General features: G+C 35.8%; 1 protein-coding gene across 1 annotated transcript in view; it reads left to right on the top strand.

The window, feature by feature from the left end:
* Positions 1-25,937, top strand: part of Wdr70 (WD repeat domain 70) — a 300,524-nt gene that overhangs the window by 92,704 nt on the left and 181,883 nt on the right. Inside the window, exon 9 of the mRNA XM_026401787.2 lies at positions 10,911-10,987. Within this exon, the coding sequence (XP_026257572.1) occupies positions 10,911-10,987 (77 nt within the window). The remainder of the gene's footprint in view (positions 1-10,910; positions 10,988-25,937) is intronic.

Genomic DNA, 25,937 nt, shown 5'->3' with positions numbered 1-25,937 from the left:
GTAGTGTGCCAGATTGCAACAGCCAAGGCAGTTTTGGATCTAAGTCCTCAAAGGATGGGCATATCTTGGGTTATTGGGGTACTCTTTTTATTGCAAATCATGAGCTATTTTTCCTGGTCCAAAGTTACTAATTTAGATAAGATACTAGTAATTGAATTTTTTTCTTAAACATTAGCAGATAAATTTATATTTTTGAAAAGAGATTAATATGACCCCTGACAATCCTATAAATTTTAGTGAGCCAATCATTAATGTATTTCAGAACCTTAGTTGTACCAGTTTGAAGTGAATTTAATCCAGTTCTGTATTATTGCCATTTTATTATGCCACATCCAATGGTCATTTCTGAGTTCCTATGATACTTTAACTCTCCAAACATTTGATACAGTTGATTCTTCTCTCCTCCTTGACTTGACTTGACTTCTAATTTATTACTCTCCCCTTCACCACCCTCCCTTGATGGTACTGGGGATTGAATGCATCGGTGCTCTACCACTGAGCTCTATCCCCAGCCCTTTTTATTTATTTTTATTTTGAGAAGGGCCTTGCCAAGACTGGCTTTGAACTTGAAATCCTCCTGCCTCAGCTTCCTGAGTCACTGGAATTACAGGCATATGCTACTACATCCAGCAATTTGCTGAACTCCTTTTCATTCTTGGTTTTTGCTTCTCCTTTCTTCTTTCAATTACTAAATATTGGAATGTCCCAGGGCTCTAAGCTGAGCCCTCTTTAGTATTTTTACTTGCTCCCTGATTGACCTTATCTGGTCACACGGCTTTAAATACTATTTATAGACAATGTTGTTTTACAAATTTATAGTTCCAGCGTTGTCTTCTCACCACTCCAGTATTACCAACTATCAATTTAAAAATCTCATTTAGATGTAAAGTAGGCATTGGAACCTACTTTGTCAAAAAAGGAAATTGTGGAGCTGGAGTTCTAGCTCAGCGGTAGAGTGCTTGCCTCATATGTGTGAGGCACTGGGTTTGATTCCTAGCACCACATATAAATAAGCAAATAAAATAATGGTCCATCAACAACTTAAAGAAAATAAAAGAAAAAGGCAATTGTGATTTTTTTCCTTTTTAGACCTGTTTATTCTGTAATTGTCTTGATCACAATAAATGACTTTCTCTTTGATCAATTGATTAATTCAAAAACTTGAGTTCTACATCTCTACTGTTCTTCCCTCATATCTAAATCACTGGCAAAACATATTCTATCTGCAGTGCTTTATGAATAAAGATGCTAAACAATTGTGTGTAGGTTTTTTTTAAATGAATGCTTTCAAATCAAGTGGGTGAATACTTAGGAGCCTTATTGCTGATTATGTGGTTGTATTTTGTTTAACTTTGTAAGACACAGCCTGGCTGTCTTACAAAGTAGTTAGACCATTTTGAATTCCCCCCAGGAATAATGAGAGTTCCTGTTGCTTTTAATCTTCACTAGCAATTAATATTGTCAATTTTCTGGAATTTAGCCATTCTAATAAGTGTTTAGTGGATCTCATTGTTTTAAATTGCATTTTCCTAATGATCAGTGGTATTGAGCATTTCTTCATCTTTCCCATCCTTATATTTTCTTTGGTGAAATGTCTATTTAATATTTTTACCCATTTTGGGGAAGAGGGTGCGTGTCAATACTAGAGTTTGTTTTTCAGAGTTAAAAAATACATTCTGAATAGAAATCTTTTTTGAATTTGTGCTTTGGAAATATTTCTCCCAGTCTGTGGCTTGTTTGACCATTCATTTTGCAAAGCAAAATTATTTGAATTTTTATTCAGTCTAGTTTATCAATTATTTTCTCCATGGATTTTATTTTTGGTGTTTAACTCTTTACCAAACCGAGTGTCACAAAGATTTTTCTTCAGTTTGTCTTTTAGGGGTTGTATTAGTTAATTTTTCATCACTGTGACCAAAAGATCCAACAAGACCTACTTAGAAGAAGAAAAGTTTATTTTGGCTCATGGTTTCAGAAGTTTAGTTCATGGTTGGCCAGCTGGGCCTGGGTGAGGCAGAACATCATGGAAGAAGGGAATGGAGGAGGAATACTGCTTAGTTCATGACTGCCAGGAAGCAGGGAGAGCTCTGCTCACCATGGAGAAAATATAAACCCCAAAGGCATACCTGCAGTAACCTACTTCCTCCAGCTATATACTATTTGCGTATAGTTACCATCCAGTTAATCCATATCAGTGAATCAATACACTGATTAGGTTACATTTCTGACAGTCTAATCATTTCACCTCTGAATATTTATTGTCTCACATGAGCTTTTAGGGGATATCTCATATCTAAACCCTAGCAGGGGTTTTTCTATTTTATGTTTTACATTTAGGGCTTTTGACTTAATATTTGTATATGAGATGAGGAAAGGTGGAAGTTCATTTTCTGTTTTTCATATGAATCACAAGTTGTTTTAGTTGAAAAGACTGCTACCTTTATTGAGTTGACTTTGCATCTTTGCTAAATATTAGTTGATTAAATTTGAGTAGATCTATTTCCGGGTTCTATATTCTGCATTTTACAGTGTTTATCCTTTCACAGATATTACCCTCTATGTTACTCCAACTTTTTGGTATTTTTCAAAAATTTGGTAGCATGATTGCTCCAACTTTGTTCTTCTTTTTAAAAATGGCTTTGATTATTTTAATTTCTTTACTTTTTCACACAAATTAGAACTGTATTCTTTATATCTACAAAGAATCCTGTTGGAATTATTTGACATTATTTTGAATATAAAAATCCAATTTAGAGAAAATTGACATCTGCATTGAGTCTTCCAATCTATCAACACAGCATGTCTCTCCATTAATTTAGACTTTTTTTCTTTCTTTCATTTGGGCTTTACACTTTTCAGCATAGAGATCATTAACATACTAAATTTATATCCAAGTATTTCACTTTTCTGGGTTATCATAAATGGTATGTGTGTACTATGTACGCACATATATTTACATATATTTGCTTTCTAATTGTTTTTTGGTGAAATACTATTGATTTTTTTTTGTATGTTGACCTTGTGTTCTGAAATCTTACATTAAACTCATCAGTTTAAAGACTTTTTTAGAATTTTGGAATTTTGTACATAGACATTGCAGTTTATAGCAAATATATTATCTATTCTTTTATAATCTGACAGCCTTTTATTTCTTTTTCATGCCTTACTGTACTTATTAAGATTTTCAGAGTGACATTATGACATTGAGAAGGAATGGTGCTAGTAGACTTCCTTGCCTAAGTTCTGATGTTTGGAGGAAACATTCAGGGGTGTGTATGTGTGTGTATGTGTGTATTTTCCCATCAAATATGTTGTTAGCTGTAGGTTTTTATCTGTACTTATTATGTACTGAATTTTGTGTCCCCACCCCCCTCCAAATTTGTATGTTGAAACCCCAACCCTTAATGTGATAGTATGAGGAGGAGCCTTTGGCAGGTTATAGATTTAGATGAGATCAACAGGGTAGAACCTCCATGATGGTATTGGTATCCTTATGAAAAGAGGAAGAGACCCCACATCATCAGATGCAAGAGAAGGTGACCATCTTTATGCCACGAAGAGAGTCCTTACTAAAAACTGAATCTACTGGCACATTGGTCTTGGAGTTACCAACCCCTAGAACTGTGAAAAATAAATGTTTGTTTTCAGCTCAAAGTATATCAAAGATCTAGACAGAGACCCTACACCTACTAGAAGAAAATGTAGTCCCAACTTTCCATCATGTTGGCTTAGGAACTGAATTCCTCAACAAGAATCCTAAAGTGCAAGAAGTAAAATCAAGAATCAGTAAATGGGATGGTATCAAACTAAAACACTTCTTCACGGCAAAGGAACCAATTAAGAATGTGAAGAATGGAGCTGGGCGAGGTAGCACATGTGTGTAATCCCAGCGGCTAGAAAGGCTAAGGCAGGATATAAAAAAGGGCTGGGAATATGGCTCAGTGGTTGAGCACCCCTGGGTTCAATCCTCAGTACCAAAAAAAAAAAAAAAAAAAAAAAAAAGCGAGGAATGGGAGGAAATCTTTGCCACCTGCATCTCAGATAGAGCATTCATTTCTAGGATATATAGCAAACTCAAAAAACTTAACACCAAAAAAAAAAAAAAATAACCCAATCAATAAAGGGGCTAAGGAACTGAATAGACACTTGACAGCAGATGACATGAATGGTCAACAAATATATGAAAAAATGTTCAACTTGTCTAGCAATTAGAGAAATGCAAACTAAAACTACACTGAGATTTCATCTCATTCCAGTCAGAATGGCAATTATCAAGAATACAAGTAGTAATAAATGTTGGTGAGGATGTGGGGGAAAAGGTATGTACACTCATAAGTTGCTGGTGGAACTAAAAATTGGTGTAACCACTCTGGAAAGCAGTATGGAGATTCCTCAGAAGACTTGGAATGGAACCACCATTTGACCCAGTTATCTTCCTCCTTGGCTTATACCCAAAGGAATTAAAATCAGCATACTACAGTGTCACAGCTACATTAAAGTTCATAGCAGCTCAATTGACAATAGTTAAGCTACAAAACAGTCCTACTCATCTGTCAACAGATGGATGAAGAAATGGAATTCACAATGGAATATTATTCAGCAATAAGGAAGAATGACTTTATGATTTTTACTGGTAAATGGATGGATCTGGAGACTATCATGCTAAACAAAATAAGCCAATCCCAAGAAACCAAAGGCCAAATGTTCTCTCTGATATGTGGATGTTTATAAACAGTAAGGAGGGTGGAGGGAAGAATTTGGTGGGTTAGACAAAGGGGAATGAAGGAAGGGATGGGGAATGGGACTAGGAAAGACAATGGATTGAATCAGACATAACTCTTCTTATGTTCATAGATGAATACACCACCAGTGTAACTCCACATCATGTACAACCACAAGAATAGGAATTAGGAAATTAGAACAAGTTATACTCCATGTATGTATAATATGTCAGAATATACTCTATTGTCATGTATGTCTAAATAAATAAATCAATAAAATGTTTGTTGTTGCAAGAGCCATGTAGAAACAGGGAATAGTAAATGCAAGGCTGTGAATCAAGGTGTTTGCTATATCCTTTTTCATTAATTATTTGTTATTATTATTATTTACTACTGGGGATTTAACCCAGGGACACGCTAGCACGGAGTAATATCCACACCCCTTTTTATTTTTTATTTTGAGACAGGGTCTCATTAAGTTGCCTAGGCTGATTTTGAATTTTGGATTCTCCCACCTCAGTCTCCCTAGTGGCTGAGATTACAGGTGTGCGTCATCACAGTCATTGTTCATCCTCAATTTTTAAACTATCCATATCTACGCTTCAGGTGAGATTTATGAAAAAGCCTATTGTTGGGCCTTGTTTTAGTTTTTAAGACAACTATTGTCTTCTAATTGGTGTTTTTAGACAACTTAATTTTAGTGTAATTATTCATATAGCTGGTTTATTTAGTTCTGCCATTTTATTTTCTGCTTGTCCTTTCTATTATTTGTTCCTTGCTTCATCATTTTTTACTTCTTTCAACATTGTTAAAATTCTGTTTAGCTTACTTGCTGGCTTTTTGTTATGGCTTTTCATAGTGTTTTTTCAAGTGGTGGCTCTAAGGAATGTTATGCATGATCCCCGTCCTCACCATACACAGACAGTCATCCTTCAGTATTTCTGGGTAATTGATTCCAAAAACACTCCACACCTAGCTATTCAGATGTAAGGCACTGTATCTAGCAAATGTGTTATGGTTTTGATATGATATGCCCCCTGGAAGCATTTTTCAAAAACAGATTTAGTGATGGTGGCATTTTATAGTTCTTTCATCTCAGAATGTTTCTATTTCTTTTCTTTCTTTCTTTAGTCCTGAAAGGGCATTTTTTTGTGCATTTAAATTGAAAGTATTTGCCAGACCTTGTGGCACTTGCCAGTAATCCCAGTGACTGAGGAGGCTGAGACAGGAGGATGGCAGGTTCAGGGCAGCCTGAGTAAGTTAATGAGACCCTCAACAACTTAGTGAATCTCTGTCTCCAAAAAAGAACTGGGAATGTAGCTCTGTGGTTGAGTGCCTATGATTTCAATCCCAACAACAACAACAACAACAACAAAAGCATTATTTTTCTTTCAGTATTTAAAATTTGTCTTAATTCCTTCTGACTTTCATTATTTTTGATGAGTAATCTATAGTAATTAAAATATTGTTTTTCTATATGTAATATGATTTTTATTTCTGTCTGTTTATTTTAAGACCTTTATTTTTAACTTTAATAGATTATGACATGTCTGTAGATTCTAAATCTAGAATGGATCGATTAGGTTACATCTCATAATCTAATCATTTCACCTCTGAATATTCCTGCATTAACAGGAGCTTTTATGGGATAGATCATATCAAAACCAGAACACATTTGCTGGGAACAATGGCTTACATCTATAATCTCAGTGGCTTGGGAGGCTCAGGCAGGAGGATCACAAGTTTAAAGCAGCCTCAGCAACTTAGTGAGGCCTTAAGCAACTTAGCAAGACCCTGTCTCCAAAAATAACAACAGCAGCAATAACACATTTGTTTCAAAAGTGATTCCTTTCTCTTTTTGTAGTATGGGTATATATACTGACTTGAAGTTTTTCTCTGATAATTCTATCATTTTGGTTTTCTTGTGGTGGCATCTTTTTAAAAATTTTTAAAATTTGTTCTAATTAGTTATTTTATGGTGGCGTCTTTTGTCTGTCTTCTTGAGAGCTGGTTTGGTTGTTCTCATTGTATGTTTAATTTTGGGTTGTTGCCTTGATATTTTGAATTGTGTTAAGAGATTCTGAGTCCTGTGTGAAACCTCTGCTCGGTACCATTTTTGGTTGTTGATCATGATGGCATGAGTGTGCCTGCACATGTGTGTCTGTATGGACAGTCAACTTCATTAGTTTTAGACTTCAGATTCTGATGTGCTGCCTATGAGCTGTTTTTCTTTCTAATGTTGATTTAATTTTTAAAGCCTTTCTTGTTTCTATTCCAGTTGGTCTATATGTGCTAACTAGGGATCATTCTTTTTTTTTTTTTTTTTTTTTTTGGTCCAGGGTGTTGAACTTAGAGGCACTCGACCACTGAGCCACATCCTCAGCCCTATTCTGTATTTTATTTAGAGACAGAGTCTCACTGAGTTGTTTAAGGCCTTGCTAGGTGGCTGAGACTGGCTTTGAACACACGATCCTTCTGTCTCAGCCTCTTGAGTGACTGGGATTACAGGCATGCGCCACAACACCCGGCCCAGGGATCATTGTTTATATTCAGGTTTCACTGGAATTCAGGTTTCCCTGCAATCTTTATAACTATTTCTGCAGAGCACATATTGTGTATAGTTATTATGTATTTTGTCTTCTTTAATTTGAGAAGACTTCTCTGCCTTTTTTGGTGTTTTCTTATCTTGACCTTTTGGAAGACTAAGTCAGTTATTTTATAGAATATGGAATTTGGTTTTACCTGGTTTTCATCATAATTGAGTCTGCTTTTGCATTTTTAGAAGAACTGTCACAGAAACAATATTGTGTCCTTATTTCTTCATATAAGGAAGTACATGATATTAGTTTGTGCCAATATTAGTGATGTTAACCTGGATCGCTTGTTTAAGGTGGTGTCTAGTAGGATTCTTTGCTATAAAGCTATTTCTTCTTTGTAATTATCGAGTAATTTTCATAGAGATTTTGAAGCCAAATAAATATCCTGTTCATTTTCAGACTTTCCTCCACTAGTTTTAGCATTCCTTGATGATTCTTGCCTGAGGTGGTTATTACTGTGATGATTATAAAATAATTATCTTTCTAACTCTGTCATTCATTTTATGTTTATTGGGAAGCATTCCACTGTAAGGAAGAGTTTTTTTTTCTATTTGTTTATTTATTCATTATATTAGTATGTATTCAAGGGTTCTTACTTAGTCAATGGTTTATAATCTTTTACTATCTTCATGTATTTTGATGTCCCAGCTGTTTTTGACTTAGCCAGTGAAAGCCCATTTTACCTGTATTTTTATCTTTTTAATATATCTCCATCACTTCTGCAGTGCTTTCTTATTTTTTGACACAATAACATGTTCCACATTCCTCTGTCCTTTTCCTATCTTGGCCCTATAAGTAGTAATTTCTCCAGGTTCCTTTTATTACGGAATGATTTTTAAAATCCAGGATTTCTGTGCTAGTTTTGCTAGAGTGTATTGTTTTTAGTAATTTTCAGTATATAGAGCTCAAGAATAACAGATACACACAACTATATTTATTCAAATCTACTTATTAAAAATCAAGAATTCATATCATCCCTAGTTTCAAACATATTCCACACATTCATGAGAAACCTTACTCACATTATCCTCAATGTATTTGTTCATTGGCTTAATTCTTTGCTATTTTGAAAGCAGTTTCATCATTGTTAATGCATGCCATTACAGAAAAGAAACAAATGTGCTAACTGGAATTCACTATTTATTTACAATCCTTTGGGTCTCAGACTGAGACTATTTTCTAGGTTTGTTGGGCTACTATACATAACTACCACAAACATGGTAATTTTAATAAATAAGAAATCTGTACTTTTTAAGTTCTGTAGTGCAGAAGTCAGAAATTGAGGTATTTATTGGCAGGGTCACACTTCCTCCAGTGATTCTTAATGGGGAGGGGAGTTCGTTTCTTCTTTCAGCTTCTGTTGATTCCTAATGTTTCTTGGCTTATGGGTACATAACTCCAGTCTCGCTTTACATAGTGTTCTTTTTGTGTCTTTTCTTCTCTTTCCTATAAGGATATACATCATTGGATTTAGATAACTCACCTAGAGATTTCTACTTATGTCTGAAGATACTTTTTCCAAAAGAGGTTACATTCACAAGTTCCGTGGACTAGGATATGGACATATCTTTTTTGGGGTCGCCATTCAGCTCACTACAGGGTACATAGTTACTTACTATCTTATGTTTAGTCTTTTGATGTGTGTTTTGCTTATCTGAAATATAGTAAGATTCATTTTTTCTGTTTATGCTAAATTTTAGGGTTCCCTATCTATATTTGATCATGAATATGTAGAATTTTTAACATCCTTTAACAAATAATAAATGAATAAAGAGTTACAAATCATGCTAGCTATTATTAAGGAAATGGACAGGTGTTTGGGAAAGAACAATGAGATGCACCATGTTTACTTAAATTGAGAGCCAGGAAATACTTGTAAACTGAGATTGGAAGAATGAGAAGGAACTATCAGGAGAAAGGGGTAAATAAAAGTTCTAGTAGATGAAAAAGCATGTATCTGATATGGGAAAAGAGGGCAGTGGGTGGTACATTTTGGGCAGGAATGGACACAAAATAAGTGAATTTGCAAGGAAACCAGGGGCTAGGAAATGTAATTTGTTTAAACTGTAGAGATTAAAAAACCAGCAAAGGTTATAGGCAGAAGAGTGTCACGTTTATAGTTATATTTTTTAAAGGATTGTACTGATTGCTATGTGAAACAGAATGTTAAGGTAAAAGTTGAGAGAGTAGTAGTAACAAATCTATCTGTTCCAGTATATAATAACTGATTTAGAACTATGAGATAATGTTGATTCATAGACAAATGATAGTGGTGAAAAAGAGAAAAGTGGATAGATTTGAGATACATTTTGGATAGAATTGGCAAGACTAGCTTTTGGATTGAATCCAGTTGGGTAGAAAATTTTAGAATTAGGGTTATGGAAGTATTCAAAGTTGACTTCAAAGTTTTTTGCTTGAGAACCTGGAAAAAAATGGAAATGATTTTGACAGTAAGAATCAAGATCTCCTTATTATGTTTGAGATGCTTTTGTTATGCAGGTGGAAATGTCAAGTAGATGCTTGGATATGCAGGTCTTAAGTGGGAAATGGGATCTTAAACTTCCTAACTGCCCCTGTGGGCATTGCTTTAATTTTATGCCTTCCTATTGCAGGCCAAGATTCTCTACCTTTGTGGTATCTCCCCATTTATACCCTGTAAACTTGAGCAGAATGGCAGGACTCGGCCAAATACAATTTGAGGCATTGGGCAACATGGACTAGAGATGATCTCTAGGCCCACATATTATTCCAGTTCATTCTTTCTAGTACCATTATTTTTCCTGTAAACCACTTTTAATATATAATTTTTCTGTTTTAAGCATAGCTTTATTTTGGACATTGTCAGAGTAAGGGACACTACCACTATTACATTAAAAAGAATTAGGCTTTTTTGTGTCCCATCTGAACCTGACTTAACCATAGGACACCATTCTAGTGAATTTTGTTCCCTGGGACTAGTAGGGGTGGGTATGTGTATGTGTATGTTTTATTTTTATAGAATATTTAATCTGTACTCTGTGGTTGATTTGGAGTATCTATCAATTTTTATTCCAGCTTCATAATTCTAGTATTTTTATGTTCTATATATTTTGTAGAATTAATTTTCCAAAATCATTTTACATGTTTTTTTCATTTCCCATAATTACTGTTACAGATATATTGTAGACAAGATTATGGACACAATTTGTTGTGCTTATTTGTAAATGCTTTCTATTATTCTTAATTATTTTTCATTGTAGAAAAGAATCATGATCTTTAAAGAAGGGCCAATCTGTCCTTCTTATTATGATTTTTTCCCCCTAACAAGAGTGTATTATTATTCTCTTAATTTCCCACCTTATTAAGTACCTGTTGCAAGAAAGCATTGTGCTAATTTTGAGAGTTGGCAGGGGGTATACACAATTGGATTAACAAAATGAAAAAAGCAAAACATGTTATGAGATAAAATTGGGATAAAATAGTAGAAGCTTATAATTAAAATAATATGTTTTTGAGAAGTACAGAGTTTTTAATGTGAGATATCAGTTTCTCATCAATTTATTATTTACCTTTTTAAAACATATTTTATTCCCTTTGTCTTTATTTTTCCAAGGGTCACACAGCAATGCTTCATACTGGCTCATGGCATCCCAAAATAAAGGGAGAATTTATGACTTGCTCAAATGATGCGTGAGTATTGTTGATAATTTATCTAATTCAGTATTTTTCAACAGTAAAAGAAACAGTATAAGGAATCCTGATATTTATATATTCTTATTCTTAACTTTGGTTTTAGTATAAGGTTTAATTAAATAAATATGAACACTATGAAAATGAGAGTTGATATGAATCCCAGTAGAATTTTATCACAGAACATAAAGGATCAGATTTATGTAATTAAATAACTTTGAAACTGTAGTAATAATTTTTTGCTTCTTACAGTAAAGATTTATCTATGGGCTGGGATTGTGGCTTAGTGGTAGAGTGCTCGCCTAGCATGTGCCAGGCCCTAAGTTTGATTCTCAGCACCACATAGAAATAAATAAATAAAATAAAGATATTGTGTCCAACAAGCACTAAAAAATAAACAATAAAAAAGGTTTATCTATCTGAAATGATACTAAGTTGGGCTTTTTTCAACCATAATTCTATGTGAGATCAGTGAACTTTCAACCATACACTTCCATTACACACACACACACACACACAAAACCACCTTTTAAAGAAAAATGACAGTAATAAATTAGGGTGATTTTTAGTTTGATTTATCTTTTTCTGACCTTTTGTCTCTGAGAAAAGTAATTAACTGAGAGTTAAGCTCTGGAAGATCAGTCAGATACTTGGTTCATTCATCATGTATAGCATGTTCACTGTGTGCAAGTACACTGTCAGTGAAGTTTCTGACTACATGGAAGTGAGTGCTAGAAGACAGAGAAGGTATAGAAACACCAAAAAAATCAATAATACAGTATTTTTTTAAAATTTCAAACTTTTCTTTTAAAAATGTTTTTGGAAGTACATTATAGTTCTACATAATTGTGGGTTTTATTTTGACATAATCATATATGTATGGAATATAGTTTGCTCCATTTCAGTCCCTAATACTACTTCCTTTTCTTCCCTCAGTTTTTTTTCTCTGTTCTCATTCTTCTACTCCACTGATCTGCTTTCTATGTTAATGGTATTCCCCCCCACACATTTTTTTCCTCCTTATGTTGCTCTAGCTTCTGTATATGAAAGAGTACATTTGACCTTTGACTTTCTGAGTCTGGCTTATTTCACTTAGCATGATGTTCTCCAATTCCATTTATCAACAAATGCCATAATTTCATTCTTCTTTATGGCTGAATAATACTCCATTGTGTTTATGTACCAAATTTTCTTTATGTATTCAACTGTTGCCAGGTACCTGGACCGGTTCTATAAGTTGTCTGCAGTGAATTGCACTGCTATAAACATTGATGTACCTGTATCACCATAGTATGCTGGCTTTAAGTTCTTTTGGATAAATACCAAGGAGTGGGATAGCTGGGCTATGTGGTCATTCTATTTCTGCTCTTTTGAGGAATCTCCATACTGCTTTCCAGGGTGGTTGTATTAATTTACAGTCTTACCAACAATGTATGAGTCCTTTTTCCCACATTCTCACCAGCATTTATTATTATTTATATTCTCGGAGATTGCCATTCTAACTGGAGTGAGATGAAATCTCAATGTAATTTAGATTTGTGTTTCTCTGATTGCTAGAGATGTTGAACATTTTTTTTTATATTTGTTGGCCATTTGTATTTCCTCTTTTGAGAAGTGTATGTTTAGTTCATTTGCCCATTTATTGTTTGGGTTATTTGGTGTGTGTGTGTGTGTGTGTGTGTGTGTATGTTAAGTTTTTTAAGTTCTTTATAAATTCTGAACATTAATCCCCTTGTCAGACGAGTAGGTGGCAAAGATTTTCTCCCATTCCATAGGCTGTCTCTTCAAATTTTTAACTGTTTTCTTTGCTGTGCAGAAACTTTTTAATTTGATGCTGTCCCACTTCTTAATTCTTCATTTTGTTTCTTGAGTTTTAGGGGTCTTGTTAAGGAATTCAATATCTGTGAGGGTCTTGGAGGGATGACCCCATTTTTTTTTTTTCCTAGCAGTTGCAAAGTTTCTGGTCCAATTCCTAGGTTTTGATCCACTTCGGATTGATTTTTTGTGGAGGGCGAAAGACATTGGTCTAGTTTCATTCTTCTACATATAATTAAATGTAGTAATTAGTGTTAAGAATTCAGTTTAAGCAAAAGAATAGACCAAAGAAGAGAAAAAGAACACATAGGACAGTGAAAGCTTCTGAGGAAGTCACCCTGCAGGTGAGACCTAAATCATGCCAAGGAGACCACCACAGGGAAAGAGCTTTCCAGGCCAAAGTGAAGCATATTTAGAAACCTTAAGATGAGAATGCGATGAAACATGTTTGAGGGAAAGAAATACCAGGGAAGTTGATTTTGGGGGGCTGTTGGGAAGGGTGAGAATGATAGGAAATGAGTTTGGAGAGGAAGGCAAGGACCAGTCATAAAGGATGTTTTAGGTTAAACGAAAAAGGCTAGGATTTTTTTTTTTTTAAAGAGAGAGTGAGAGAGAGAGAGAGAGGGAGAGAGAGAATTTTAATATTTATTTTTTAGTTCTCGGAGGACACAACATCTTTGATTGTATGTGGTGCTGAGGATCATCGAACCCAGGCCGCACGCATGCCAGGCGAGCGCGCTACCGCTTGAGCCACATCCCCAGCCCCAAGGCTAGAATTTTAATGTAATGATAAGAGAAGCCATTGAAGAATACCCAATCTTTTTCATAATATTGAAAATTTAATCAATAGGAATGGTCTCTCTACATTTTGTTAACATTTTTCAATTAATTACTACTGAGATAACAGCTAATAATAGTTAATATTCATTGAGTACTTCTATGAGCCAAAAGTGTTCAGTACACTTTATGTATGCTAAGCAATGTCCTATTTTTTCCTCATAGCAATGTGGTTTGTGGGCAGTAGTGTTATTGTGTATTCCAAATGAAGATCTGATTGTGACTTTTCCAAGGACATATGATTCTAAGTGGCTGAGCCAGAATGTAAATGTACTGTGAATGGCTGTACACAAGTTTGTGAGTGGTGATCACAAAGATGATGGTGATTGACTTATAGATACAGGTACTACAGGGCACAAATTACTTTTATATAAGGAATGGATATAAAACCTCATCTTATAAAGAATACTCCGCAAAATGCTTCCTATCAGAGGACAGATTTCCTTTGCCTTGGAGTTCTCCTACAGAGCACTGCTATGATGATACTTGCACATTACCTGATTATGAGGAGGATCATGAAAAGAACTTGTGGTAGTGAGTGGGTCTTTATGCTCTCCAGGAAACTCTAATTGCTTTGAGAGGCATGGGGTTATTCTGGCTGTGCTGGAAGAATGACCTGATATATAATTAGTAGTAAACAATATTTACAGGCCCATGGATGGTTCCATAGTTCCTCTTAGAACTTGGGAGTTGGTGTGGGTCTCCCTAACACATTCCTAAGTAAAAACTAAACAAAGAGAACAGTGTGCTGCTTTAAATAAAAGGTCATTTTTTTTTAAATCTCCAAGATCTCATAAGCATAAATGGGACTGGATATTATATTCCTGTTTCCAGATTTCTTTTAGGTGAGCTAAAAAGATAACTTTTGTAAAGTTTTGTTATCTTTGTAGAGTTTGCTATTCTTTTCTAATTTTCTGTAATAACTCACTGTGAAATGTTTGTGCATTTTAAAGGTTTTAGTGAGGAGGAGAAAGTAGAAAATTGGCTTCTTCCACAGTCAGGGGAGAGAGGAATAGCAATTAAAAAAATAAAGAAAAGAAAACAGGTAGGCACAGAGCAAGTGGATTTAGGATAGAGTGAAAGGAGGAACCACTGGCTGTGACCATTTGTGAAAAATGACTGAATAAGTCTTTGAGGGATTGGATTGTGTAACAGCTGGTAAAAAATAAGAACCAGAGACTTTTTAAAAGATCAAGAGCTGAGAGGAAATAGCTCAGCAGTAGAGTGCTTGGCTCTCATGCACTCAGGTTTGATCTCCAGAATTGCCAAACTAACCAACTAACCAACCAACCAACCAACCAACCCACTAACCAACCAGAAAACCACAGTGAGACCTAATTTTTACTAGTCTTCCATCATCTGGGACAACGTCAGGCTGTACGTGTAATATTAAAAACATTAGCTGGGTATGATGATGACCTCATGTAATCCAAACGACTCAAGAGGCTGAGGCAGGAGGATCACAAGTACAAAGCCAGCCTCAGCAACTTAGGGAGGCCCTAAGCAACTTAGGGAGACTCCCATCTCAAAAAAAAAATAAATAAAACGTCTGTGGATGTGGCTCAGTGATTAAGTTACCCTGGGTTCATTCCTCAGTACAAACAAACAAACAAACAAACACCATTCACTGGCAATGATGACATGTAGGTAAAGGAAACAGAGAGGAAGGGTTGTCAATACTACTTGCTCAGAAGATTCTGGGGAAATCTTCCCATGAGAGTTTGAAACATGTGTATCTGTAGGCCCAGGTTAGGCCCAGCAGTGCCCTGTTAACCCACCCAGGAGCCCAGGCCTAGCACACCTCCATCTTGGGACACTGCAGCCATTGCCATAACCCTCCCCATGCAGTATCCTTCACCATGGGACAACAGACAGGGCCTGGAGGCAACTGCATCTCGGAATAGGTCGCCCAAAGCCATTGTAAGGCCTATTCTTTCAGCCCCATCTCTGAAAGTGGTTGTCTTCATCTTGGGATACCCTCCACTGCTGTCTTGAGTTACCTCCGCTGTTGCCGCCACTACCTTTAGTTGCAGTAGCATCCATCCTGGGACATTGGCTGGGGACTTGAAGCTTAATACCAAAGTGAGGTTCAGATAATCTTCAGGGACACTACAGGGTTATAGGGTAAAAACTGTAATACCTGAGATTTGCATTGCAAGATAGGAAGACACATAAACAAAATGAAAAACAAGGGAAGAAAGTGCTCCAAACAAATCAAGATACAACAATAATAGAATCCATGGACAGCGCAGTTGATGAAATATCAGAAAAGGAGTTCAGAATGTACATAATTAAAATGATCTATAAATTAAAGAATGACTTAAGTGAGCAAATACAGGAAAAAGTTGATCACTCCAACAGAGATAAGAGAGCAAATACAGATAGCAAAAGATTACTTCAAGATAGAGATGGAGATTCTGAAAAAAAGAAAAGTCAGAAATCCTTGAAATGAAGGAAACAATAAACAAAATAAAAAAAAAACTCAATAGAAAGCATCACCAACAGACTAGATCACATGGAAAACAGGACATCAATTAATGAAGACAAAATATACAATCTTGAAATAAAGTTGACCACACAGTGAAGATGGTAAGAAACCATGAATAGAATACCCAAGAATTATGGGATAGCATCAAGAGACCAAATCTAAGAGTTATTGGGGCAGAGGAGGCAGAGATATTCAACCCAAAGGAATACACAAGCTCTTCAATGATATAATAACAGAAAATTTCCCCAAAATGAAGAATGAATTGGAAAATCAAATACAAGAGGCTTACAGGACACCAAATATACAAAATTACAACAGATCTACACCAAGCCACATTATAATGAAAATGCCTAACATACAGAATAAGGATAGAATCTTAAAGGCCGCAAGAGAGGAATCAGATCACATTTGGGGGGAGACCAATTTGGATCTCAGATTTTTCAAGCCAGACCTTCAAAATTCTGGAGCAGCATATTCCAAGCTCTGAAAGAAAATGGATGCCAACCAAGAATCTTATATCCAGCAAAATTAACCTTCTTGACAGACTCTTAGGCACCCTAAAGAAAAGAAGGAAAGATAAAACTCAAATCATTAAAATTTGTGATAAAAAAGGAAATATCACGATAGACACTATTGAAATACAGAAGACAATTAGAAACTATTTTGAGAATTTATACTTCAGTAAAATAGAAAACCTTGAAGGCATATACAGATTTCTAGAGGCATATGATCAACCCAAACTGAGTCAAGAGGACATACACAATTTAAACAGATCAATTTCAAACAAGGAAATAGAAGATGCCATCAAAAGAGAAATGCCCTGACCAGACAGATTCACAGCTGAGTTCTACAAAGAAGAATTAATACCAATACTTCTCAGATTATTCCATGAAATAGAAAAGGAAGGAACCCTTCCAAACTCATTCTATGACGGTAGTATCATCCTGATACCAAAACCAGGCAGAGACACATCAAGGAAAGAATACTTTGGGGAAAAGATAGCCTCTTCAACAGATCATGCTGGGAAAACTGGAAATCCATATGCAGCAAAATGAAACTAAACCCCTATCTCTCACCATGCATAAAACTCAACTCAAAGTGGATCAAGGACCTAGGAATTATCCCAGTGATCCTGCGCCTAGTAGAGGAAAAATGTAGTTCCAAATCTTCATTACATCAGATTAGGCCCCAACTTCCTTAACAAGACTCCTGAAGCATAAAAATTAAATCAAGAATTAATAAATGGGATGGAATCAAACTAAAAAGCTTCTTTTCAGCAAAAAACACAATCAATGAAGTGAAGAGAGAGCCTACATTTTGGGAGCAAATTTTTGCCACACGCCCATCAGATAGAGCTCTAATCTCCAGGATATATAAAGAACTCAAAAAACTTAACACCAAAAACCAAACATTCCAATCAATAAAATGGGCTAAGGAGCTGAACAGACACTTCTCAGAGGAAGATATACAATTGATCAACAAATATATGAAAAAATGTTCAAAATCTCTAGTAATTAGAGAAATGCAAGTCTAAACTTCTCTAAGATTTCATCTCACACCAGTCAGAATAGCAGTTATCAAGAATACAGACAACAATAAGTATTGGTGAGTATGTTGGGGGAAAAGGCACATTCATACATTGGTGGTGGGACTACAAATTGGTGTAACCAATCTTGAAAACAGTAAGGAGATTCCTTAGAAAACTTGGATTGGAACCACCATTTGACCCAGCTATCCCACTCCTGGATCTGTACCCACAGGACTTAATGCAGCCACATCAATGTTCATAGCAGCTCAATTCACAACAGCTAAACTGTGGAAACAACCTAGATGTCCTTCAGTAGATGAATGGATAAAGAAACTGTGGTATATATACACAATGGAATATTTCTCAGCATTAAAACAGAATAAAATCATGGCATTTTCAGGTAAATGGTTAGAGTTAGAGAATATCACGATAAGTGGAGTAAGCCAATTAAAAAAAAAAAACAAAGGCCAAATGTTTTCTCTGATAAGTGGATGCTAATTCATAATTCTGGGGGGGGCATGAGAAAAACAGAGGAACTTTTATTTGGCAAAGGGGAGGAGGCACTGGGGTGGGAAAGATGGTGAAATGAGATAGACATCATTATCTTAGTTACATGTATGACTGCACATATGGTGCGATGCTACATTGTATAAAACCAGAGTAATGAAAAATTGTGCTCCAGTTGTAGACAATGAATCAAAATGCATTCTGTTGTCAGGTATACCTCATTAAAATCAATTAATTAAGTAATTAAAAAATTAAAGTTGACTCAGTGGTTAAATGCACATGGATTCAATCATTGGCATGCATAAATGAATAAATGAATAAATAAATAAACAAAACACAGGTGACCAGGAAAAAAAAAAGAAATATATGTATTTGTGTAAATTGATTTTGTGGAGAAGTTGGAAATTAATGAAACAATATGAACTTATTGAAGAATATAGGGAAATTCTAATTTAGATCCTCAAAGATATTACCATTTAGAGTAGGCAAAATATATAGTGAATGATTGTGAGATTATTTTATGTTCCATGAAATACATATTTGGAAACATTAAAATCTAGTCAGTTTAGTTTATTTTGAACAACTGAATGTCAAGAAATGTCAATATTATTATGAGAGAAATGATAGTGGGCTGCTCTGAATGAAAGGATCTTGGCATATAATTTGTGAAGGAAAGTCAGGAAGAATGGACCAAAAATAGCAATAAAGAGACATTTTTGCTACAATTGGGATGATATGGTATCAAAAGTGGCAACAGTTTTTTGTCTTTCATTATGAAGAAATTGATGCCTTTTTTCCTACCCTGAATCTGAGCTAGCCAACACAATGTGGTAAAAATGATGGTGTGTAGTTTCTGAACATAACCCTTTGAAGAGTTCTTGTCTTTTTTTTTTTTAAAGAGAGAGAGAGAAAGAGAGAGAAAATTTTTTAATATTTATTTTTTAGTTTTTCGGCGGACACAACATCTTCGTTTGTATGTGGTGCTGAGGATCGAACCCGGGCCGCACGCATGCCAGGCAAGCGCGCTACTGCTTGAGCCACATCCCCAGCCCAATGAATTCTTGTATGTGTCCATTCCCTTGCAACTATGGCATTGCTATCTGTTGAAGCCTTGGCTACCTTTCTCTAGGATGAAAGATCCTATAAAAAACAGTTTAGTTGTCCCATCTCAGGCCATACTAAATTAGTTTATAGCCGGCCAACTCCCAACCTTGTGACAGAGCTCAGCCTAGATCAGCAGAATCCACCACAGACACTTGAGTTAATCCAGCTGGAGAGAACCAGCTGAATGCTGAACTCATAAGCACTAATAGTGTTTTGGTTTGGATGTCAGGTATCCCCCAGAAACTCACGTGTGATTCAATGCAAGAAGGTTCAGAAGAGAAATGATTGGGTTATAGGAGTCTTAACCCAATCAGTGAATTAATTCCCCCATAGGGGATAGAGTTTAACTGAGTGGTAATTGATGTGTAATTGAGGAGGTGGGAATTGGGATGTGACTTGGGGTATATTTTTTATCTGGCAATTGGAGAGACCTCTCTCTTACCATGATGTGAGCTGCTTCCTTGTGTCACACTCTCTGGTCATGATGTTCAGCCTCACCTCGAGCCCTGAGGAATGGAGCCGGCCTTCTATGTACTAAGACCTCTGAGTGAGCCCTCAAATAAACTTTTTGTCCTCTACAGTTCTGGTCGCGTCCTTTAGTCACAGAAACAAAAAAGCTGACTATAACAAGTATCCTGTTTTTCTAAGCCATTGAATTTTGGAGATGATTTATTATGTGCCAGATGTAAAATGATACAGATGATTTTATTAGATTATGTTATATAAAAATATGGTGATGAAGAAAAATGGTTTTGTTCCTAGAAGACACCAGTTGGTGAATAGGAGTGAATAATAATGATATAAGAACTTACTTTTTTTTATTATTAGTTGTTCAAAACATTACAAAGCTCTTGACATATCGTATTTCATACATTTGATTCAAACAGATTATGAACTCCCATTTTTACCCCGTATACATATTGCAGATTCACATTGGTTCCACATCCACTTTTTTACATACTGCCATACTAATGTCTGTTGTATTCTGCTGCCCTTCTTATCCTCTACTATCCCCCTCCTCTCCCCTCCCCTCTCCTCCCATTTTCTCTCTCTACCCCATCTACTGTAATTCATTTCTCTCTCTTGTTTTTTCCCCCTTTCCCTTCACTTCCTCTTAAATGTAATTTTGTATAACAATGCGGGTCTCCTTCCTTTACCATGCAATTTCCCTTCTCTCTCTCTTTCCCTCCCCCCTCTCGACCCTGTTTAATGGTGATCTTCTTCTCATGCCCTTCCTCCCTATTATGTTCTTAGTTGCTCTCCTTATATCAAAGATGACATTTGACATTTGTTTTTTAGGGATTGGCTAGCTTCACTTAGCATAATCTGCTCTAGTGCCATCCATTTCCCTGCAAATAACATGATTTTGTCATATTTTAGTGCAGAGTAATACTCCATTGTGTATAAATGCCACATTTTTTTTATCCATTCATCTATTGAAGGCATCTAGGTTAGTTCCACAGTCTAGCTATTGTGAATTGTGCTGCTATGAACATCGATGTAGCAATATCCCTATAGTACGCTCTTTTAATGTTTTCAGGGAATAGTCCGAGAAGGGCAATAGCTGGGTCAAATGGTGGTTCCATTCCCAGCTTTCCCAGGACTCTCCATACTGCTTTCCAAATTGGCCACACCAATTTGCAGTCCCACCAGCAATGTACAATTGTACCCTTTTCCCCACATCCTCACCAGCACTTGTTGTTGTTTGACTTCATAATGGCTGCCAATCTTACTGGAGTGAGATGGTATCTTAGGGTGGTTTTGATTTGCATTTCTCTGACTGCTACAGATGGTGAGCATTTTTTCATGTACTTGTTGATTGATTGTGTGTCCTCCTCTGAGAAGTGTCTGTTAGGTCCTTGGCCCATTTGTTGATTGGGTTATTTGTTTTCTTATTGTTTAATTTTTTGAGTTCTTTGTATACTCTGGATATTAGGGCTCTATCTGAAGTGTGAAGAGTAAAGATTTGTTCCCAGGATGTAGGCTCCCTATTTACCTCTCCTATTGTTTCTTTTGCTGAGAAAAATCTTTTTAGTTTGAGTAAGTCCCATTTGTTGATTCTAGTTATTAACTCTTGTGCTATGGGTGTCCTATTGAGGAATTTGGAGCCCGACCCCACAGTATGTAGATCGTAGCCAACTTTTTCTTCTATCAGGCACCGTGTCTCTGATTTGATATCAAGCTCCTTGATCCATTTTGAGTTAACTTTTGTGCATGGCGAGAGAAAGGGATTCAGTTTCATTTTGTTGCATATGGATTTCCAGTTTTCCCAGCACCATTTGTTGAAGATGCTATCCTTCTTCCATTGCATGCTTTTAGCCCCTTTATCAAATATAAGATAGCTGTAATTTTGTGGATTGGTTTCTGTGTCCTCTATTCTGTACCATTGGTCCACCTGCCCGTTTTGGTACCAGTACCATGCTGTTTTTGTTACTATTGCTCTGTAGTATAGTTTGAAGTCTGTTATCGCTATACTGCCTGATTCCACACTTCCTGCTTAGAGTTGTTTTTGCTATTCTGGGTCTTTTATTTTTCCTTATGAATTTCATGATTGCTTTATCTATTTCTACAAGAAATGCCTTTGGGATTTTGATTGGCATTGCATTAAACCTATAGAGAACTTTTGGTAATATCACCATTTTGATGATGTTGGTTCTGCCTATCCATGAACAGGGTATATTTTTCCATCTTCTAAGATCTTCTTGTATTTCTCTCTTTAGGGTTCTGTAGTTTTCATTGTATAAGTCTTTCACCTCTTTTGTTAGGTTGTTTCCCAAGTATTTTATTTTTTTTTTGAGGATATTGTGAATGGAGTGGTTGTCCTCATTTCCATTTGAGAGGATTTGTCGCTGATATACAGGAATGTCTTTGATTTATGCGTGTTGATTTTATATCCTGCCACTTTGCTGAATTCATTTATTAGCTCTAATAGTTTCTTTGTAGACCTTTTTGGTTCTGCTAGGTATAGAATCATGTCATCTGAAAATAGTGATAATTTAAGTTCTTCTTTTCCTATTTTTATCCCTTTAATTTCTTTCATCTGTCTAATTGCTCTGGCCAGTGTTTCGAGAACTATATTGAATAGAAGTGGTGAGAGAGGGCATCCCTGTCTTGTTCCAGATTTTAGAGGGAATGCCTTCAATTTTTCTCCATTCAGAATGATGCTAGCCTGAGGCTTAGCATAGATAGCTTTTACAATGTTGAGGTAAGTTCCTGTTATCCCTAAACATAAAGGGATGCTGTACTTTGTCGAATGCTTTTTCTGCATCTATCGAGATGATCATATGGTTCTTATCTTTGAGTCTATTGATGTGGTGAATAACGTTTATTGATTTCCGTATATTGAACCATCCTTGCATCCCCGGGATGAATCTTACTTGATCATGGTGCACAATTTTTTTGATGTGTTTTTGTATCCGATTCGCCAGAATTTTATTGAGGATTTTTGCATCTAGTTTCATTAGAGATATTGGTCTGTAGTTTTCTTTCTTTGAAGTGTCTTTGTCTGGTTTCAGAATCAGGGTGATATTGGCCTCATAGAATGAATTTGGAAGAGCTCCCTCTTTTTCTATTTCTTGAAATATCTTGAAAAGTATTGGTATTAATTCTTCTTTAAAGGTTTTGTAAAACTCCGCTGTATACCCATCCGGTCCTGGGCTTTTCTTGGTTGGTAGTCTTTTGATTGCTTCTTCTATTTCATCCATTGATATTGGTCTGTTCAAATTGTGTGTATCCTCCTGACTCAGTCTGGGCAAATCATATGATTTAAGAAATTTATCGATGTCTTCACTATCTTCTATTTTATTGGAATATAGTTTTTCAAAATAATTTCTAATTGTCTTCTCTATTTCTGTAGCATCTGTTGTGATATTGCCTTTTTCATCACGAATGTTAGTAATTTGAGTTCTCTCTCTTCTTCTCTTCTTTAGCATGGCTAAGGGTCTGTCGATCTTATTTATTTTTTCGAAGAACCAACTTTTAGTTCTGTCAATTTTTTCAATAGTTTCTTTTGTTTCCATTTCGTTGATTTCTGCTCTGATTTTAATTATTTCTTGTCTTCTGCTACATTTGCTGTTGTTTTGCTCTTCCTTTTCTAGGGCTTTGAGATGAAGTGTGAGCTCATTTATTTGTTGGTTTTTTTCCTTTTTTGAGGAATGATCTCCAGGCGATGAATTTCCCTCTTAAAACTACTTTCATTGTGTCCCATAGATTCCGATATGTTGTGTCTGTATTTTCATTTATCTCTAATAATTTTTTGATTTCCTCCTTTATTTCCTCTGTAACCCATTGATCATTCAGTAACATATTGTTCATTTTCCATGTGATGTAGGATTTTTCCTTCCTTCTTTTATCATTGATTTCCAGTTTCATTCCAGTATGATCAGATAAAATGCCTGGTATTATCTCCACCCCTTTATATTTACTGAGGGTTGCCCTATGGCATAATATATGGTCTATTTTTGAGAAGGATCCATGTGCTACTGAGAATAAAGTATATCCACTTGATGATGGTTGATATATTCTATATATGTCAGTTAAGTCTAGGTTATTGATTGTGATATTGAGTTCTATAGTTTCTTTATTCAACTTTTGTTTGGAGGATCTGTCCAATGGTGAGAGAGGTGTGTTGAAGTCACCCATAATTATTGTGTTTTCATCTATTTGATTCTTGAACTTGAGGAGAGTTTGTTTTATGAACGTCACAGCACCCTTATTTGGTGCATAAATATTGATAATTGTTATGTCTTGTTGGTGAATGGTTCCTTTTAACAGTATATAATGTCCTTCCTTATCCCTTTTGATTAACTTAGTCTTGAAGTCGATTTTATTCGATATGAGGATGGCCACCCCTGCTTTCTCACGAGGACCGTGTGCGTGGTATATTTTTTCCCAACCTTTCACCTTCAGCCTGTGTATGTCTTTTCCAATCAGATGTGTCTCCTGGATTCAGCATATTGTTGGATTTGTTTTTTTAATCCATGTTACCAGCCTATATCGCTTTATTGGAGAGTTTAAGCCATTAACGTTTAGAGTTACTATTGATATATGGTTTGTACTTCCAGCCATGTTTGATTATTTATCTTTTTTTTTTTTAATTTGGTTCGTTTCTCCATGATTAGCTTCCCCCCCCCCCCCGCCCTCTGGCTTTACTGAGGTACTTCCCACTGTTGGTTTTGGTTATTGTTTTTCATTTCTTCCTTGTATAGTGTTTTGCTGAAGATGCTTTGCAATGCTGCTTTTCTTGCTACAAATTCTTTTAACTTTTGTTTATCATGAAAGATTTTTATTTCGTTGTCATACCTGAAGCTTAATTTTTCTGGATACAAGATTCTTGGTTGGCATCCATTGTCTTTCAGTGTTTGAAATACGTTGTTCCAGCATCTTCTCGCTTTCAGTGTCTGTGATGAAAAATCCATTTTTTAATCTTATTGGTTACCCCTGAATGTAATCTGCCTCCTTTCTCTTGTAGCTTTTAATATTTTCTCTTTGTTCTGTTTATTGGATATCTTCATAACAATGTTTCTTGGCGTTGGTCTACTGTAATTTTGTATGCTCCGTGTCCTGTATGCATCTATAATTTGTACATCCGTTTCCTTTTTTATTTATGGAAAGTTTTCTATAATTATTTCTTTTTTTTTTTTTTTTTGCTGATGCAAGTCTTTTTTTATTTTTTTTTATTTTTTTATTGTTGGTCGTTCAAAACATTACATAGTTCCTCATACATCATATTTCACAGTTTGATTCAAATGAGTTATGAACTCCCAATTTTATCCTGTATACAGATTGCTGTATCACATCAGTTACCCTTCCATTGATTGACATATTGCCTTTCTAGTGTCTGATGTATTCTGCTGTATTATTCTCTACTATCCCCCCTCCCCTCCCCTCCCCTCCCCTTTTCTCTCTCTACCCCTTCTACTGTAAATCACTTCTTCCATTTGAATTATCTTGTCTTACCCCACCTTTCCTCTTATATGTCATTTTGTATAACCCTGAGGATCGCCTTCCATTTCCATGCGATTCCCCTTCTCGTTTCCTTTCCCTCCCACCTCTCAACCCTGTTAATGAAAATCTTCGTCTCAAGCTCTTCGTCCCTACCCTGTCCTTGTTTCCTCCCCTTATATCAGAGGAGTCATTTGGTATTTGTTTTTTAAAGATTGACTAGCTTCACTTAGCATAATCTGCTCTAATGCCATCCATTTCCCTCCAAATTCTATGATTTTGTCATTTTTAAATGCAGAGTAATACTCCATTGTGTATAAATGCCACATTTTTTTAATCCAGTCATCTGTTGAAGGGCATCTAGGCTGATTCCACAATCTTGCTATCGTGAATTGTGCTGCTATGAACATCGATGTAGCAGTGTCCCTGTAGCATGCTCTTATTAGGTCTTTAGGGAATGGACCGAGAAGGGGAATAGCTGGGTCAAATGGTGGTTCCATTCCCAGCTTTCCAAGAAATCTCCATACTGCTTTCCAAATTGGCTGCACCAATTTGCAGTCCCACCAGCAATGAACAAGAGTGCCCTTTTCCCCCACATCCTCTCTAGCACTTATTGTTGTTTGACTTCCTAATGGCTGCCAATCTTACTGGAATGAGATGGTATCTTAGGGTAGTTTTGATTTGCATTTCTCTGACTGCTAGCGATGGTGAGCATTTTTTCATGTACT

Source organism: Urocitellus parryii, chromosome 1 (assembly GCF_045843805.1).
Source record: "Urocitellus parryii isolate mUroPar1 chromosome 1, mUroPar1.hap1, whole genome shotgun sequence".
In the NCBI taxonomy this organism is placed as follows: domain Eukaryota; kingdom Metazoa; phylum Chordata; class Mammalia; order Rodentia; family Sciuridae; genus Urocitellus; species Urocitellus parryii.
This window is presented reverse-complemented; position numbering and strand designations above follow the sequence as displayed.